Raw genomic sequence first — 18322 nt, 5'->3', positions numbered from 1 at the left:
ACATCATTTTGTTGTCATGTATTGCTCACTTGAAACATCAGAATACATATCACGGCACTAGAATGAAACGTTACATTAGAATTAAATGTCATATTGCTGTTAAGTGTTGCTCACTTGAAACATCAGAAAACATGTACCGACAGCAAAATAAAACGTTACATTAGAAATAAACTTCATATTAATGTCAAGTGTTCCCCATTTGAAATCTTGGAACATCAGCATACATCTAACGACAGATGAAAGTAATGTTACACCAGAATGACAAATCACAGATAATCTCACTAACTTGACGTTTGAACGGTGCCGTGTTTACAGAAAATGAACTTTTTTCCATAGCCACCTAAATAACACGACGCCACTCAAAAGTCAAACAAGTAAACACATGAATTTGTGCAACGAGAGATAACTTTCCCCACACGTGTAAACTTCATAACACAGAAATGCATGATACCTACACAAAATCAGTCTAATTCCGTTGGACTTTCTGTAAAGACACAAATTTAAAATCACCTCGTGCATCCGCCTCGGCATCCGCATAAACCTGTATTTTGCAATAATTTAGGCATGGCAATATTGTTTACCATAAGTACCGAAAAACATTAAAATTCCGTGAGCGAACGAGATATTTTATTTAGAATGTACACTGAAATAAATTTTGTTGTGGAAACTACCGATTCCATAGTAAAATTACTAACCGTACCTATGATTCTCAACCGACAACAATTTCCAGTTAATTCTACTAAAACACTGTCAACTTAACTAGCAGTGCAGTTAACATTACTAAAAATAATCTTAATTTAACAAATGAGCATTGTATTTTTAACCACACTGTGTTGTAAAATGCGTGTCCGGGAAAAATTAACAATGTTTTGTTGTTGAGACGACTACGCTTTTAGTTGAATTTACTACAATGCATTGTAATTTCAAGCATATTTCAGTTACCTTAACAGATTTTGTTGTCGGTTGAGAATCATAGGTACGGTTAGTAATTTTACTATGGAATCGGTAGTTTTCACAACAAAATTTATTTCAGTGTATGTGAATGTTACTCATTTTTGAGTGCCATGGATTTTTTCTGAAAATGTGTGACTCTAATTTAGCGTTGTATTATCGTCGCACCACCAAATCGAAGTCGTCGCTAGAAGCACATGCGAAGTTGCAGCTGCGAAGTAAATTTGAATCTATTTTTTCTGTTGCGCATCATTAAGCTAATTGGGTTTTTAAATTAAGAAAAATGTATCGATTTTTTGATTTTATACGAAAGAGCACCTTTTTGTGAGCCACTACGATTTTTTTCAGATTTTTAGAACTTTATTTTGGTACCTAAAATCAATTTCAAAGAGATTTTTTGAAATCACCTTTTGACAGCTGGGTAACTGTTTGACAGCTCCACCCAGTACAAAATGCGACGAGGGGTGATTCGACAAATCGCTCCCATACAAATTTCAAATTGATTTTTAAATAGGTTCCCGGGCACCAAAATTCATGAAAATTTGGATTTCGGCTCAGTTTTGCATGCAGATTCAGAATATGGAATTATCCCAACACCGCTAAAGAAGCCAATTAAGAGCAATAATATGCACTAATCCAAATTGAGTTGCGACATTTCTAAGTAGGTTAAAAATCAACTTTCGCACGTTCGGTCACTTCGTATTTCGACCAAAAGCATAATACGTCAAGCCTTTCTGGAGTGGGTTCAAGTTTTTTTTTCGGTTTTTTCAAGTGCGGAATCCTCTTGTAAAAAAAGTTTTCGGTGGCCAAAAGAAGTGCCAAAGGAAAGTCTGGCCCAGGAAGAACATTTGGCGAACTGCAGATTGTGGATTCCGTGCCGTTTCGGAGGTGTTTTGTGCGTGTAAAAGTAAGTAAATTTTCACCACCCCATTTTCTTCCGTCGTGCGTTGAGTGGTAGGTAACTTACGGTTTGTGTGCGCGTCATCCGAAGCAGTTTATGTGTGGTTCGCGGTGAAGATGCCAGTCGGAGGCAAGATGCCGATTTTTCTTGTTTGCTCGTGCTGTCGTCGGTTTGTGTACGCGTCGTCTGTCCCCGTGTGGGTCCGGAGTAGTTTTTGTGTGTTTCGCGGTGAAGATGCCAGTCGGAGGCAGCAAGCCGCTTCTTCATTTTCTCGCGCTGCCTTCGTTCCCCGTGTGGAGGTGCTTTAATGACGGCGAGGGAATCAGCGAGTGGTGTTAACGAGTGAACATAATGGTTTGGAATGTGTTATAAAGTTCGCATTATAATGTATTCACTGTATTACCCCTCTGGAGAACATCAATGTCATTGACCACTTCCTCCGTATCTTTTGTGTCAAATAAAAAGTCATTCGTGTGCAACAAAGCAAAGGTGAAGCACGTTGTTTTACTCTGCTACGATTCCACTATTCCCGAAATTACAACAGTTGTCGACGAGGCGGGATAAATTTTGTTTGGAAATTAGTGGATGGAAAAATAGATTGCAGTCGAAAGTTTTGCGTGAAATTGGAGTTTCGGATCTGAATTCGACGGACGAGGAGACGATTTTGAGAAGACTTCGAGTACTGTTCCGGAACGGCGGATTTTCCTTTTTCTGGTGTCGGTGCTGTGCCTTGGGGTCCAGTCAATCCTGCTTTGTATGCGAACATTACGCCCTGCGGTGGCCGGTGGTGCTGCTGATTGTTTGCTGTACGGATCGCCATCGCGCTGCTGTTGTCAAGTTGTTGCTGCTGCTGCTAAAGTTGGTGCTGCTGCTGAAGTTTGTGCCGCTGTAAAATCAAAATGACGAGTCCAGCTGGTGCTACTGCTGCTGGGGCTGGTGCTGCTGCCGCTGGAGCTGGTGCTGCTGTCGCTGGGACTGGTGCTGTTGCTTTTCCATCCATGTTTACGATTGAGCCATTCGACAGGAACAAATCCAAGTGGTCAAGATGGGTCAAACGTTTTGAAGGAGCGTTGGATATATTTGATGTACCTCCTGCTAGTCGAAAAGCGATGCTTCTATATTACATGGGAGCCGAAACCTATAACCTGTTGTGCGATCATCTTGCTCCAGCTGAACCGGAAAACAAAACGTATCAGGACATCGTGAGGACATTGGAGAAGTTTTTCGATCCGGAACCTCTGGAAATGGTCGAACTTTGGAAGTTCCGATCAAGGCTGCAGAAGGAAGGAGAATCGGTAATGGATTTTGTCACGGCTCTTCAACGTGAATCGAAGCACTGTAACTTCGGCAATTATTTGGAGAAAGCGCTACGTAATCAACTCGTTTTCGGTCTACGAAATCAAAGGATCAAGACGAGGCTGATCGAAGAGAAAGCCCTTACTTTCGAAAAGGCGAAGGATATTGCTGTATCTATGGAAGCATCGGGTGAAGGTGTCGAGGTGCTTAACAGGAAAGTCCATGAGTTGAATCTAGTGCAGAAGGCTGGCAACCAAGGTCGGCGTCTAGTTTCGACAGAGCGACGGACGATTTCAAACGAATCAGGAACCACGGCTAAGGTAACTAACACCCCTACTAACAAGTGCTTCAGATGTGGAAGTGAGACACATTTGGCGAACCGATGCGTTCACAAGGACACCGTCTGCAATCATTGCAAAAAGAAAGGGCATCTGCAGCGAGTGTGTCTCAGCTCCACATCTGGCACCCAATATGGTAAGAAGCTCGGTAAGAAGATGATGAAACAACAGACAAATCTGGTTGAGAATTATTCTGAACGTGATTCTGAATCAAGCTCGTTGGGCGATGAACCTAATGATATTTGCGTTTTTGATGTATGCGAAATAAACGACGACAAACAGTACTCCAAAATTTACTTAAAACTTAAAACAGGAAATACCGTCATCAAGTTTGAAGTCGATAGTGGATCGCCAGTTACTTTAATGAGCATTGCAGATAAGAATAAGTATTTGAAACATATGTCATTACAGGAATCAAACATTGAGTTGCGAAGCTACTGCGGTAACAAAATACAGGTGCTCGGATTCGTTAACGTTAAAGTGCGATTGAATAACGTGATCAATGACTTGCGCTTGTTTGTGGTTGAAGGAAATAGACATCCCCTACTTGGTCGTGAATGGATGCATGCTCTTAAGCTTGACTGGAATGAGATAATGGGTTGTCGTGATTGCGTCGTTAACAAAGTGAGCTCTCATACTACTCCGCCGAAGCTGGTTGACGATTTGATAAAACAATTTCCCACCGTTTTCGATAATTCAGTAGGAAAAATGGAAAACATACAAGCTTCTCTCACGCTAAAACCAAACAGTAAACCTGTGTTCCTCAAGGCTCGTACGTTGCCATTTTCGATTAGGGAAATCGTTGAGAAGGAAATTGAAAGTTTGGTGCAGAACGGGGTTTTGATTAAAGTTAATCACAGTGAATGGGCTACACCCGTTGTTCCTGTGATTAAATCTCAGAATCGAGTAAGGCTATGTGGGGACTATAAATTGACTGTCAACAGAAATCTCTTGGTGGACGAACACCCTTTACCAACAATCGATGAGTTGTTTGCCAACATGGCAGGAGGAGTAAAGTTCTCCAAAATTGATTTAACTCAAGCGTACTTACAGATGGCGGTGCGAGAAGAAGATCAGCGTATATTGACTTTGAATACTCACCTCGGGTTGTTTCAACCTACTCGTTTAATGTATGGAGTGGCCTCGGCACCAGCGATTTTTCAAAGAGAAATTTCTCAAATTTTGCAAGGCATTCCAGGTGTATCTGTATTCTTGGATGACGTTGAAATAACTGGTCCAGATGATAAAACACATCTAGCCAGATTGCATGAAGTTTTGCGACGGTTTCAAAGTTATAACATGCGTATCAACCTGTCTAAGTGTGTGTTCTTCGCTGACAGTATTGAGTACTGCGGCTACGTTGTTGATAGCAAAGGAATTCATAAGATGGAAGACAAAGTTACTGCAATCCAAGAGATGCCGGCGCCGAAAAATAAGGAACAGGTTAGAGCATTTATGGGCCTTGTTAATTATTACGGAAGGTTTTTGCCCGGTTTGAGTTCAAAGATGTATCCAATCAATAATCTCCTGAAAGACAATGCAGCGTTTGTTTGGGATAGGGCCTGCGAGGATGCCTTCAAATGGGTTAAATGCGAAATGCAGTCTGACCGCGTGTTAGTTCACTACGACATGAATCTTCCATTAGTTTTGGCGACTGATGCTTCTCCATACGGTGTAGGTGCCGTTTTAAGCCACATCTACCCAGATGGTAGCGAACGACCTATCCAGTACGCGTCACAGACACTTAACTCAACTCAACAAAAGTATGCACAAGTAGACAAGGAGGCATATGCCATCATTTTCGGGGTTAAGAAGTTCCACCAGTACCTTTTTGGCAGGAAATTTATATTACTCACTGATAATAAACCTGTTGCCCAGATTTTCTCTCCTGACAAGGGACTGCCAACTTTGTCAGCGACACGAATGCAGCATTACGCTGTTTTTCTCGAGAGTTTCGATTTTGAAATTCGTTTTCGAAATTCGAAATTTCATGCGAATGCAGACGGGATGTCTCGTCTACCGATTCCGAACTCTTCAGGCAAACCATACTTTGAGCTGGCTGATGTTTTGGAGATTCAACAGATCGAGACACTTCCTGTTTCGGTTGAAGAGCTTGCTCAACATACTGCGAAAGATTTGACTGTACGTAACTTGATTCAAGCATTGCAAACTGGTAGATTGGTCGAGGGTCATGATCGTTTTGGGATCAACCAAAATGAGTTTTCAATTCAAAAGGGCTGCTTGATGAGGGGAATCCGTGTTTACATACCTCCCACACTGCGTCGCAAAGTGCTAGAAGAGCTGCATGCTGGCCATTTTGGAATTTCGCGCATGAAATCGCTGGCAAGATCATATTGTTGGTGGTGCAATATTGACAATGATATTGCAGATTTAACTCAAGGTTGTATAGACTGTGCTCGTACAAGACCAGACCCGGCTAAAGCACCGGTTCATTCATGGGAAAGACCTACAGAACCTTTCCAGCGGATTCATGTAGATTTCGCGGGGCCTTTCATGGGACAGTATTTTCTCATTGTGATTGATGCGTACAGCAAATGGCCTGAAATCAAAGTTATTCCGGACATGACAACAGAGACCACAATTCAAAGATTACGAGAGTTCTTTGCCACTTTTGGTATTCCATCAGTTATAGTGACTGACCGTGGGACTCAATTTACATCAGATCAATTCAAGTTGTTCCTGAAGAACAATGGTATTACTCATAAGATGGGTGCCCCGTACCACCCTGCCACAAACGGGCAGGCTGAGCGTTATGTTCAGACAGTGAAGGACAAACTCAAAGCTCTCAAATGTTCACGATCGGAGATAAACATGACTTTGCTTGATATTCTTTCCGCGTATAGACGCACAGTTCATCCTGCTACAGGGAAAAGCCCATCGATGCTTGTGTTCGGCAGGCAGCTGAAAACTCGTATTGATCTGATGATACCCAGTGTGGATCACGGTGTAAGCTCCAGGAATAGCTTGGGAGAGGAAAAGCGAGTACGATCTTTCGATGAGAACGATAGGGTTGCAGCTAGGGATTTTATGGCAGGCTCTGAAAAGTGGAAGTTTGGTGTCGTCGCTGAGAAAATAGGCAAGTTACACTACATGATTAGACTTGACGATGGTAGACTGTGGAAGCGACACGTGGACCAACTAAGACCTGGGCCCGTTTCTCCAATCATCGATCCCGATCCTGATTCTCTACTCGATAATCTTATCCGCAACCAATATAACGAACCTAAATTCGGTTCCAATGCGCAAGATCCACAAGCATTAGATAGTGCTATTCATAGTGCTATCAATGACTTGCCGTCTACGGGAACTGAGGCCAATCAAACAGTTAACATGAGAAATTCAGCAACTGACATTACACCTACTCGTAGCTCCGTTACTCCTACCTGCAATGTTCAAGGGAATACTGAAGCGAATCCAACCAGTGAAAGTCGTATCAGAAGATCAAACAGAGTTAGGAAACCTCCGGCAAGGCTTGATTTATAAAGACGCTAACAGTACTAACTCGATTTCCAAAATTACCCCTTTCCTATCCTAAAAAGCTGTATCCGTAACCCCGAGTCGGCCACGGGTAATCATGGCTATCCAAGTACTAACATTTCAAATACTATTGTTAGGGGAGGAAAAGATGTTATAAAGTTCGCATTATAATGTATTCACTGTATTACCCCTCTGGAGAACATCAATGTCATTGACCACTTCCTCCGTATCTTTTGTGTCAAATAAAAAGTCATTCGTGTGCAACAAAGCAAAGGTGAAGCACGTTGTTTTACTCTGCTACGATTCCACTATTCCCGAAATTACAACAGAATGCATTTCCGACCTGTTAGGGTGCTGCAATCAGTGACAACCAGCACCAACTAAAGGCGAGGAGGAGGTGTGTACCGAGCGTCTGCTCTGGCTCCCAACGGCATAGTGGCCTCACAGTTGGATCTCTAACGCGGAGCCCCACCGTCAAATCCAATAGCGACAGAAACTAGGGAGCGAAAGTAGGGTAAGTGTACCAATTATGACTAGTACCTCAAATTGGCCATAGGCGATTTTAAACTTTTTACAATGTAACTCAACATGTAAACATGTTGTAAACAAAAGATGGGTTCACATAAGACAGTTGCACTCATTTGAGCTTTAAAATTTCCTCAGATTATTGTGTATTCAGTTCAAAGTTGGATTATCCCGACTGTTTGTAAAACTGTTCAGAACAGTCGTCGAATATCAAGGGGATTCTCAATTTATCCTGGAATTCTTCAAAGCATTCCTCCATGGATTTTTCCAAAGATTACTACAGGAATTCATCAGGAATTTCTTTTGGAATTCCCCCAGGAATTCCTCCAAAGATTTTTTCAGGAAATATTTCGGGGATTCCTCCGAGAATTCCACCAGGAATTCTCCTGGGCATTCTTTCAGGCATTTATCCAGACATTGTTCCAGGAATTCTTGCAGATGTTCCTCAAAGAATTCTTTCAGCGATTCCTTCAAAAATTCCTCCAGCTATTTCTCCAGGAATTGCTTCAGAGACTCTTCCACGAATTCCCCCAGGAGTTCTTCCAGGAGTCCAGGAATTTATTCAGGAAATCCGTCAGGGATTCCTTAAGAAATTCTTCCAGGATTTTCTCTACCAATACCTTCTCGAATTTTTCAGGGATTCCTCCAGGCATTCCTCCAGGAATTCTTCCAGATTTTCCTCCAGGAATTGATGCAGGGATTCCTCCAGAAATTCCCTTAAGAATTCATCCAGGAGCTGCTTCATGGATTCCTCCAGGAATTTCTCCAAGGATTCTCCCAGGGATTTCTCCAGGAATTCTCTCGAGGTGTTCTCCAGTAATTCCTTCAGAAATTCCTCAAGAAACTCAAGGGAATTACTTCAGAGATTTCTCCAGAGATTTCCCAAGGGATTCCTTTAGGAAATCCTTCAAAGATTCGTCCAGGAATTCTTCTAAAGATTCTTCCAGGAAATCATCCTGAAATTTCTCAAGCGATTATTTCAGAATTTTCTCCAGGGATTCCTTCCAGACTTCTTCAGGAGATTTCTCCACGAATTCCTCCAGGGATTCCTTAATGAGTTCTTCCAGGGATTGCTCCAAGAATTCATCCGAGAATTTCTCCAGGAATTTGTCCAGAAGTTCCTCCAGGCATTCGTCCAGGATTCTCTCTAAAGTTTTTTCCAGGAATTGCTTCAGGGATTTCTCCAGAAGTTCTTCCAAGGATTCTTTCAGAAATTCCTCTAGCATTTCCTCTAGTGATTCCTCCCAGAATTCATCCAGGAGTTTCTCCAGGTATACTTTGAGGAATTCATCCAGGGATTTCTCCGGGAATTCCTTTAGGGTTTCTTCAGAAATTCATCCATGCATTCCTGTAGGCTTTCTACCAGAGATTCATCCAGGAATTACTTCATAGATTTTTCCGGCAATGCTTCCAGTGAATTCTTTCAACGATTGCTCCAGGAATTCATGGAGATCGACTGACCTATCTTATTTCATGGTGACCCTTCCAAGTAAGCAAGAAGTTACAGCTGCATTGGCGATTAAAAATTGAGGTTATGTCGTGTAATTTTGAAAGTTTGAAAGGGAAATACCAGTTCCCCATCGATTTTTTCTACCCGGTTTTCACCAAAAAGATTATCTGAAACGACTCAAATATGCGACTGAATTGCGATTATACCAGGATAATTTTAATTTGATTCTATAATTGCTCATTTCCACTTTAAATCTGCCTTCATTGGGTCCTTTAAAGGAATCCATGGAATAATTTCCCTAAATCGAAACTTTAAAATTAATTAAATTAAAATTAATTTATGTGGAGCGAACCTGGTGTGGTATGAACACAAGACTATCACGCCGAGGATCTGGGATCGAATCCCATTCCCGACATACTCACATAATGTGGTTATGCGTGGTCCCGAGATGAACTAGCCTAGGGTTAAAAATCTCGTTAATACAGACAAACAACAAATGTGGAGCCTCGTAGCCGTGCGGTTAGGGTCACCAAGCTTCTAATCGCACCATGCTGTGGGGTGAGGGTTCGATTCCCGCTCCGGGAATTTTCTTGAGAATAGTTTCTTCTCCGTATCCACTGGTACATGCTCCGTGTGTCCCTTGTCTAGTGTTAATTTTCATTCAGTCTGTGCAGCCTTTGGCTGAAGACGGTGTCCGCGTCTTTATAAAATTAATTTAAAGTTTGTATGTACCTAAATGTTTTTTTTTTCTTCGGAACCCTTAAGATGAGTATATCACCTTGGAATAGTGCGTTACGGCGCAAGGACTACCACATTAAAATTTGATCATGCTATTTTCCTAACAAATGTAGTCAGGCTCCTGTAGGAACAATCCAGAATCAAGATTTGATGTAGTGATTTTTTTTCGGTGTGTCTGTTGGTGTGTTTAGTGTTTGCTGATAATGAACATATTCTTTCGGGAGGATTCAGGTAGGTTTATTATATAATACAGGAACTATGGTAAGGTGTATAACCATTGCAAGCGTATCACGAATAGCTTATTCAATGAAATATGTTGATACAGTTTTCCTTTCCAGATTTTCGGCCACCCAGTTCTGCAGCGGTCAATATGAAGAAACAGATCAGATGAATTATGCAGGCAGCTGTTTCAACACAACCAAATAATATTTTGTGCGCCTCAACGTTCACCAAACGTATCCTTTGGAGTCTACCTTCCCACTAACAATACCCAAATTCCCGAGACACCTTGGCCTGAGCGATCGTAAAGCTATAAGCATATATGTACATCTTTCATAGGTGTCCAAAACTAACCATTGTATTGATGAGAAGTTGTTATTAACTATTCGAATTTCTTTTGTTGTCCAATAGATTGTGTAAAATGCTACAAATTTGATCAAGCACGCCGTAAAATTCGTCACCCATGATTTGGCGCCTACATCAGTGGTCTAACGACTCTTCGCGTTCTCGGCACTAGTTCCAATATGTCGCTTAAAGAGTTGCCACATATGATGTTAGGTAAGCTGAGGTCAGTTAACTGACTGATGGGGCACGGGAGCTACTGCTATGATCAAAATCTGAGTGTCGCGGACTGACTCAATATGCTCTCTTAGCGGGAGCCAAACATCGGGAGCCAAACATTGAAGATTGAGGTTATGTTAAACCTTTTTGAACCTGTGTGATTGATTGAAGAGTATTGTTATCTAGGTGCTGCGGATGTAATCAAAAATGTTGTCACGATATCTCCATTTGCCGCTGTCAAGCCGTTGGAAAGCGAGGAGAAGGATAAACATTGTGTTGAGCCTATTTCAGCTAATTTTTTAACAACTATTCATCAAAATTTCCATCGCGAATGGAAAATAATCAACTTTTCACACGAGAACAAAATTGGAATAAATGTGGATTGATCATGTTTACCATTTCCGAACAGCGTCGCGACGGCGTATTTGACAACCGCGCTGAGAGAGGTGGTTGCAAGAAAATTGAACGCTCGTGCGTGTTTACAAGCTGTGTGCCGGGAGTGTGTAGGTGTGTGTTAGCTAGCTTGAAAAATAAAACCGCTTCTATTCGCACCACCTAGATCAAAATGTATGCATTACTAAGACATTCTAGACGGACCTAGAGACGGACAATCGAAAGGAAAACGAGTATTTAAGAATATGACTTCAATCTATCAATATCTATCAATCGCAATACATATAACTGTGGTATGTAATCTAGAACATTAGAACACGTTTGTTTTTTGCAAATATGAGTATCCATCTTGGTATCAAATGGTTATGTACATCAAAGAACGTAAGAAAACGTCTGAATCTAATGTTTTTTCATCAACATACATCAGAAATACGTTTGAATCTAATCTATTTGCACATCATAAAACATTTAAAAACATTTTAAATTAATGTCTGAATTTACGTCAACATACATCAGGAAACGTCTGAATCTGATGTTTTTTACATCAACATACATCAGAAATACGTTTGAATCTAATGTATTTACACATCATAAAACATCTAAAAACGACTAAAACAAATGTCAGAATTGACGTCAACATACATCAGGAAACGTCTGAATCTGATGTTTTTTACATCAATATACATCAGAAATACGTTTGAATCTAATGTATTTACACATCATAAAACATCTAAAAACGTCTAAAACAAATGTCAGAATTGGGGTTTTAAATTAAGAAAAATGTATCGATTTTTTGATTTTATACGAAAGAGCACCTTTTTGGGAACGTTCAAAAATTACGTCCAACATTTGGGGGAGGGGGGGGGGGGTCTAGAAAAGTGTGACAGTACGTGTATTGGGTATAGGAAAATTGCGTGACAGAGGGGGGAGGGGGGGGTCTGTAAAACCCGAAAAACAATGGACGTAATATTTGAATCTTCCCTTTCTGTGCCACTATGATTTTTTTCAGATTTTTAGAACTTTATTTTGGTACCTAAAATCAATTTCAAAGAGATTTTTTGAAATCACCTTTTGACAGCTGGGTAACTGTTTGACAGCTCCACCCAGTACAAAATGCGACGAGGGGTGATCCGACAAATCGCTCCCATACAAACTTCAAATTGATTTTTATATAGGTTCCCGGGCACCAAAATGCATGAAAATTTGGATTTCGGCTCAGTTTCGCATGCAGATTCAGAATATGGAATTTTCTCAACACCGCTAAAGAAGCCAATTGACGTCAACATACATCAGGAAACGTCTGAATCTGATGTTTTTTACATCAACATACATCAGAAATACGTTTGAATCTAATGTATTTGCACACCATAAAACATCTGAAAACATCTAAATCCGATGTCTCAATTTGCATCAATATAACGTATAATTCTAATGTTTTTTACATCTACATACATAACAAAACGTTTGAATCTAATGTTTTTGCACATCATGAAACATCTGAAAACGTCCAAATCTATTGTTATTTTACATCAACATACAAAAGAAAATCGTTAGAGTTTTATGTTTTTTGCACATCAAAAAACATTTGAAAACGTCAGATTTTGATGTTTCGGATTATTTGCTTGACATCAGAAAAACGTTTGATTTCCTGATGTATACATTATGTTACCTTGCATAAACACATCTGAATCGTAATGTTTTCTAATGTTCAACATCAGAAGTACATCAAACCTTGATGTTGATGTATACATCGAAATTTAACGTCAGGCTAATGTAAATTTTTATTCGGGCTGTACATGGAAAATCGCATTTTATAATGTTTAATTAAGTTTAAGTGAAAACTATAAAAGGGGGGAAAAATGTAGGATCCTAGTCTTGATCGCAGTAGCCTTGAGAGATGTAATTGACATATGCTTCATTGTAATAAATTATTATTGTTCCAACCACCGACACGAAGAGTCTACATTTTTTTTTGATGATGATGATGATGATGATGATGATGATGATGATGATGATGATGATGATGATGATGATGATGATGATGATGATGATGATGATGATGGTGATGATGATGATGATGATGATGATGATAAATGCGGATTTTCCGATTAGAAAAGGATGTTGTTACGACACCGCTAGACAGTACGACTCGCCCAACGGGCGATCAGAACTCGAATGGCAAAAGTGTCTTGTATACGCAAATGAGCAAAACAAAAATAAATCGAGAAATGAGAGAACAGTTAAAAGCAAAGTCAACAAAGAAATTCTGTAGGATCTAGAAGGCTGAAGATTAAAAAACATTGAAGTTAGGCGAAATAAATAGTGGAGTTTAGTGACATAGAATACATTAATCCACAGGAATAGTGGCAAAAGTAAGGAAGAGGATCGTGGTATGCAGGTGGATTGTGAACCAAATCTTGTAGGTAACAAATTATTTGTTTTATTCTACATATTTTCAATGAATATAATTATTTTAGTTTTGAGCTGTCACGAAATAGTGCTGCTGCAAGAAACTGGTTTATCTATCCGAACAGATGTCATTCCCTTTGGTTCACACAAAACTACAAATCAACCCAAATTTAAGTTGTATTGACGCAATCCCGGTCTTCCGTGCACGGAATCCCTCAAATTACTTACTCAAATTTGTGTCAAACATCGATAGTGGCGAGTAAGGCCTGTAGTATTGTGAATTTACCGGCTACTTGTATTCTACGGCCTCCAAAGTAGCCGTTTTATAAAATTTGTAACTTAAAAATAAGCTCAAACATTTTTATTGAATGCGCTATTCCTCGTTGCCACTAGCTACTCAATGACATTCATTTTTTGACAATTAAGTAGATTTTAATATGAAAACGGCTACTTAAGTAACCGGTGAAATACAAGAAGCCGGTAAATCCACAATACACAGGGTCAAATATTTGACAAGAAAAGAACTCAAGAAACAACATCAGTTTGACACTGATGAAAATTCGATCGAGTCAAACAAGATATTTGAGCATTGGTTTCTTTCTGGACAAATATTTGACCCTGTGTATTTACTAACTGCTTAAGTAGTTCCACAGTATCTGTACGCACAAATCTTATTGCGAGCTTGAGAAAAGTTGGCTGTGAGCTAGGCTGTGAGCATATGCAAATTCCCTGAGCTTGAGACTCGCGATGTTGGTGCACATCTCAGTATTCTCAATTTAGTTGAAAATCGGAGTTTTCGACTAGCGAAATCCAACTTCGCTAGTCGAAAATTCCGGGATTCAACTGCACGGACAATAGCATTGCGAGTCTCAATGAGACATCTCAATGAGACAAGCTACTGTAGTTCTCGTTTAATAGCGGGAACAAATTTTACCCACTAGTAAGTTATTTCGTTATTTGTTATTTTCACCCAACGGTGGCCTCAATTGATGCAAATTTGGGTCAACTCAAGAAAACCCAAATTTGGCTTTTTCCAGGGTAGAGCAGCGAATGCGTCGGTGCTTATCTCTTTGTTTTCAACAACATTTCAGTGCACTGGGGCGAGGGAGAAAACAACCCAACGCTAAGTTGAAATTTAAAGCTGTTAAGCCAAATTTGAGTTTGGGAACGTCCATAAATTACGTCACGCTTTGAGGGGGGAGGGGGGGTTCAGTAAAGTGTGACGACCCATACAAAAATTTCAGAGATGCCATACAAAAAGTGTGACATAGGGGGGAGGGGGGGGGGTTGAAAATGGCCGATTTTTGCGTGACGTAATTTATGGACGTTCCCTTTTTAAATAAAACTTATTCGCTGCGTTAGAATATTCTGTGCAGGTGCGTATCGCCGCAGAGAACAGACATCCAGGCTAGAACAAATTTCATTCGAAAATTTGTGTAAGGATTTGAATCTTCACTTGAGTAATGTTGCAAACCAATACACGATGAAAACAGTAACGCCGCCAAACACCATATTGCCACAGTCAGTGGTGAATTGAAACATTTCAAGTGGTGAATTAAATTCGCATGGGAAATTAACCGATTGCAGCGCCACGCTATTGCCACTTGTGTTGCCGATTTCAAATGGTCGTTAAATTCCTTACACAGTTTTGGAACTGGACTTGGATGTCTGTTCTCTGTGGTATCGCTGTCCTACGTCAAAACAAATTCACCATCGATGGCTTCGCTCTTGTTTTCGCCCGCCCTGATTTATTCGGCGAACAAAAGCTCCGCTGGGGCAAGGTGGTGAGTTTAATTTTTGACGTTTTCAAATTTAACGAGCAAAACAAAACAAAAAACAGCAGCAAAACAAAGGATTTTCTGTCGATTGCGGCCGCAAATTTCAGTTTTATCTGTAATTTTTATTTACCACGTAGCAATTATCACTGTTTGATAACCACTTCTGGGCAGTAATTATCATTTATTAATTGATAAAATCGTAATAATGTCTCGGTTCAGCGGAGCCCTACAATTGACGGATTTAGATGATTTTATTACGCCGTCTCAGGTGAGCTATCTAAAATATGATTCATTACAATGTAATACTACGTTATCTTGTACGCAGGAATGCATAAAACCCGTGAAAATCGAAACCAATAAATCAAAAACTGGATCAAAAATAACCATCCAGGATGATGGGTCCTATATGCAAGCTACTTCCGTGAGTATTACGTGGGGTGCTTTTGACCCACTTGGTCCTAACAAGCCCGTTTCCTTCCAGAGTGGCCTTCAAAAGTTGGAGAAAGTGGAAATCACGCTGGCCGACTGTTTGGCATGTTCCGGTTGCATCACGTCGGCAGAGGGTGTTCTGATAACGCAACAAAGCCAGGAGGAGCTACTGAAGGTGATGAATGAGAATAATCTAGCCAAGTTGAACAATCAGCTGGACTCGGTTCGGTACATTGTGTTCACTGTCGCGCAACAACCGATTCTGTCGTTGGCCAAACGATACAATTTAGGTCCGGAGGAAACGTTCGAGCGTGTCGCGGGTAAGATAAGGGTAATTTCGTTGAGAAATCAACCAAATGACTAACCGTCTGGGGGGCGACACTAGTTTTCTCAAGCCGAAATCGTAGCCCCCTGGTCTCAAATTAAATCAAAATTGAAAAATCCCGAAGGAATGTTTGATAAAACAAATAAATATATTACTAGATTTCTTTTCAAAAATAATTTTTCAAAAGAAATGTAGTAATATGTGTACCACTATTTACTGCACAATTATTGCATATTTATTATATTCTTCATAAATTCAATAGATTTTTTTACTGCAGGTTACTTCAAGAAACTCGGTGCGGACATGGTTGTTGATACGAAAATTGCGGATGATTTGTCACTGATCGAGAGTCGAAATGAGTTCGTCGAGCGGCTGAATATAAACAGGCAATCATTGCCTATGATGGCATCTTCCTGCCCTGGATGGGTGTGTTATGCTGAGAAAACACATGGAAACTTTATCTTGCCGTACATTGCCACAACAAGATCGCCCCAGCAAATTATGGGGGTTTTGGTGAAGAAGTATCTAGCCAAAATGTTGGGCATCCGTGGGGATCGAATCTACCATGTGACGGTAATGCCGTGCTACGATAAAAAGCTAGAAGCATCGCGAGAAGACTTTTTCTCCGAAGTGGACAACTGTCGCGATGTAGACTGTGTGATAACATCTAGTAAGTGTTCTTGAGGAAATGATTTCGTTGAAGTCAATGGCGCTATTGTTTCTTCAATTTATCATTTTGATACAAGAAAAAAGCCGTTCTCAAATCAAAAGATCTAGAGAAATTTTACATCGAATTTCTTAAATTACCATTTTTGAGGGATATTCCAAATTCACCTGTCAGAATAGATACATTTTTATCTGACTTCAGCGAATATTAATTGATGTTTAATAAAACAAAATAATAACCATGTCGATATCTTGCAGTCGAAATTGAACAGATGTTGGACGGAACGGGAATTCAGCTGCTTCAAACAGTGGAACCGTCACCCATTGATTGGCCATGGGCTACAGCTCGACCGCCTGCCTTTGTCTGGGCGCATGAGAGTTCAGGATCGGGAGGATACAGTGAGTATATCTTCAAATACGCAGCACGCAAGCTGTTCAACATCAATGTCGAGCAAGTAGAGTTCAAAATGCTTCGCAATAATGACCTTCGTGAAGCGGTCCTGGAACAAAACGGAGAGGTTTTGCTTCGTTTTGCGATCGCAAATGGATTTAGGAATATCCAAAATATGGTTCAGAAATTGAAACGAGGAAAGTGTAATTATCACTTCATTGAGATAATGGCGTGTCCTTCGGGTTGCCTAAACGGAGGAGCCCAAGTGCGGCCGAGCAATAGGCAAACACCGCGCGAATTGACAGCGGAACTAGAGGCGATGTACAAGATGTTACCCCAGTCGAATCCGGAAAACGCAGCAGTTGAAACGGTTTACACGACCTTCTTGGACAACGCCGGTGACAATAATAAGCGGAAAGAGTTTCTCCACACGAGCTATCACCAGATTGAAAAGATGAATACTGCGCTGAACATTAAGTGGTGATTTTTGTTTGTTTGATAAATTGTTATATAATCAGGTTAATGTAAGTTTACTAAATATTGAAAGTAAAATCTGTTTTACCTCATCAATGTTCTTTTTTTATAAATTAAGTATGTTAAGATGAATGAATACTCCTCAGTCCCGTATACAGTTCATATGTTCGACTGATCTCCGGACTGCTACCCTCAACTCCGGCAGAGTCTTCCTGCGTAGAGGCTGGTCTGCTACCGTTCCAGATATTTATCCTCGCAGCTCTTTGCATCAAGAGTGCGACCTTCTCCAGCAAGAACACGAGCGATGACAGAGTCTTTCTTCTCATCGAGGGGAACAGAGCTCTAAACACAGTAGCCAACATGGATCTCCCTCCGGTTGCAAAGCTCCACTGGCTTGGAGACAGGAGTTGGCATTCCGTACCGCCGAAAATTGACAATCGGATAAAAAACAGTTTCTCCGCCGGCTGTAACTCTGCTGCTCTACGAAGGTCGGTCGCTGAACTTTTGCGTGTCTCCTACCCGAACTTTGCTCACCGGTTTTCTGATGGATCGCTCTCCCATCTTGGAGTCGGGATAGGTGTATCAGGCGACATCCCGCCGGTCAGCATGAGTCTTCCCCCACAGTGCTCAGTTTTCTCTGCTGAAGCAGCAGCAGCCTTCATCGCTGCTACCACGCCATCTGACCGCCCGATACTGGTTCTGACCGATTCTGCGAGCGTCATATCGGCGCTTCAATCTGATACACCGACACACCCCTGGATCCAGGGTATACTTATGAACGCTCCAGCTGATACCGTGTTCACTTGGATCCCTGGACACTGCGGTGTTCCGGGTAATGAAAAAGCCGATCGTCTCGCTGGCTCCGACACACTGACAGCATCCCGCTCATGGATCTTAAACGATGGATCAAATCCAGCTGCCGTCAGTACTGGGGTAACCTATGGAGCCAATCAAGAACTGCTTTCCTGCGGAAAATAAAA

The 18322-nt window shown here is 40.9% G+C and overlaps 1 protein-coding gene across 1 annotated transcript; it reads left to right on the top strand.

The window, feature by feature from the left end:
- Positions 1-15106: 15106 nt before the first annotated feature.
- On the top strand, positions 15107-17434 carry LOC109431824 (probable cytosolic Fe-S cluster assembly factor AAEL012261). The gene is made up of 5 exons (XM_029852621.2): positions 15107-15325; positions 15383-15478; positions 15539-15806; positions 16089-16481; positions 16736-17434. Exons 1-5 carry the CDS (start codon positions 15263-15265, stop codon positions 17350-17352), a joined length of 1437 nt encoding a protein of 478 aa, XP_029708481.1. The 5' UTR covers positions 15107-15262; the 3' UTR covers positions 17353-17434.
- The last annotated feature ends 888 nt before the right edge of the window (positions 17435-18322 follow it).

The sequence above is a fragment of the Aedes albopictus genome, chromosome 2 (assembly GCF_035046485.1).
Source record: "Aedes albopictus strain Foshan chromosome 2, AalbF5, whole genome shotgun sequence".
NCBI classification, from domain to species: domain Eukaryota; kingdom Metazoa; phylum Arthropoda; class Insecta; order Diptera; family Culicidae; genus Aedes; species Aedes albopictus.
Note: the sequence above shows the minus strand (reverse complement) of the source record. Positions and strands in the feature narration are given on the sequence as shown.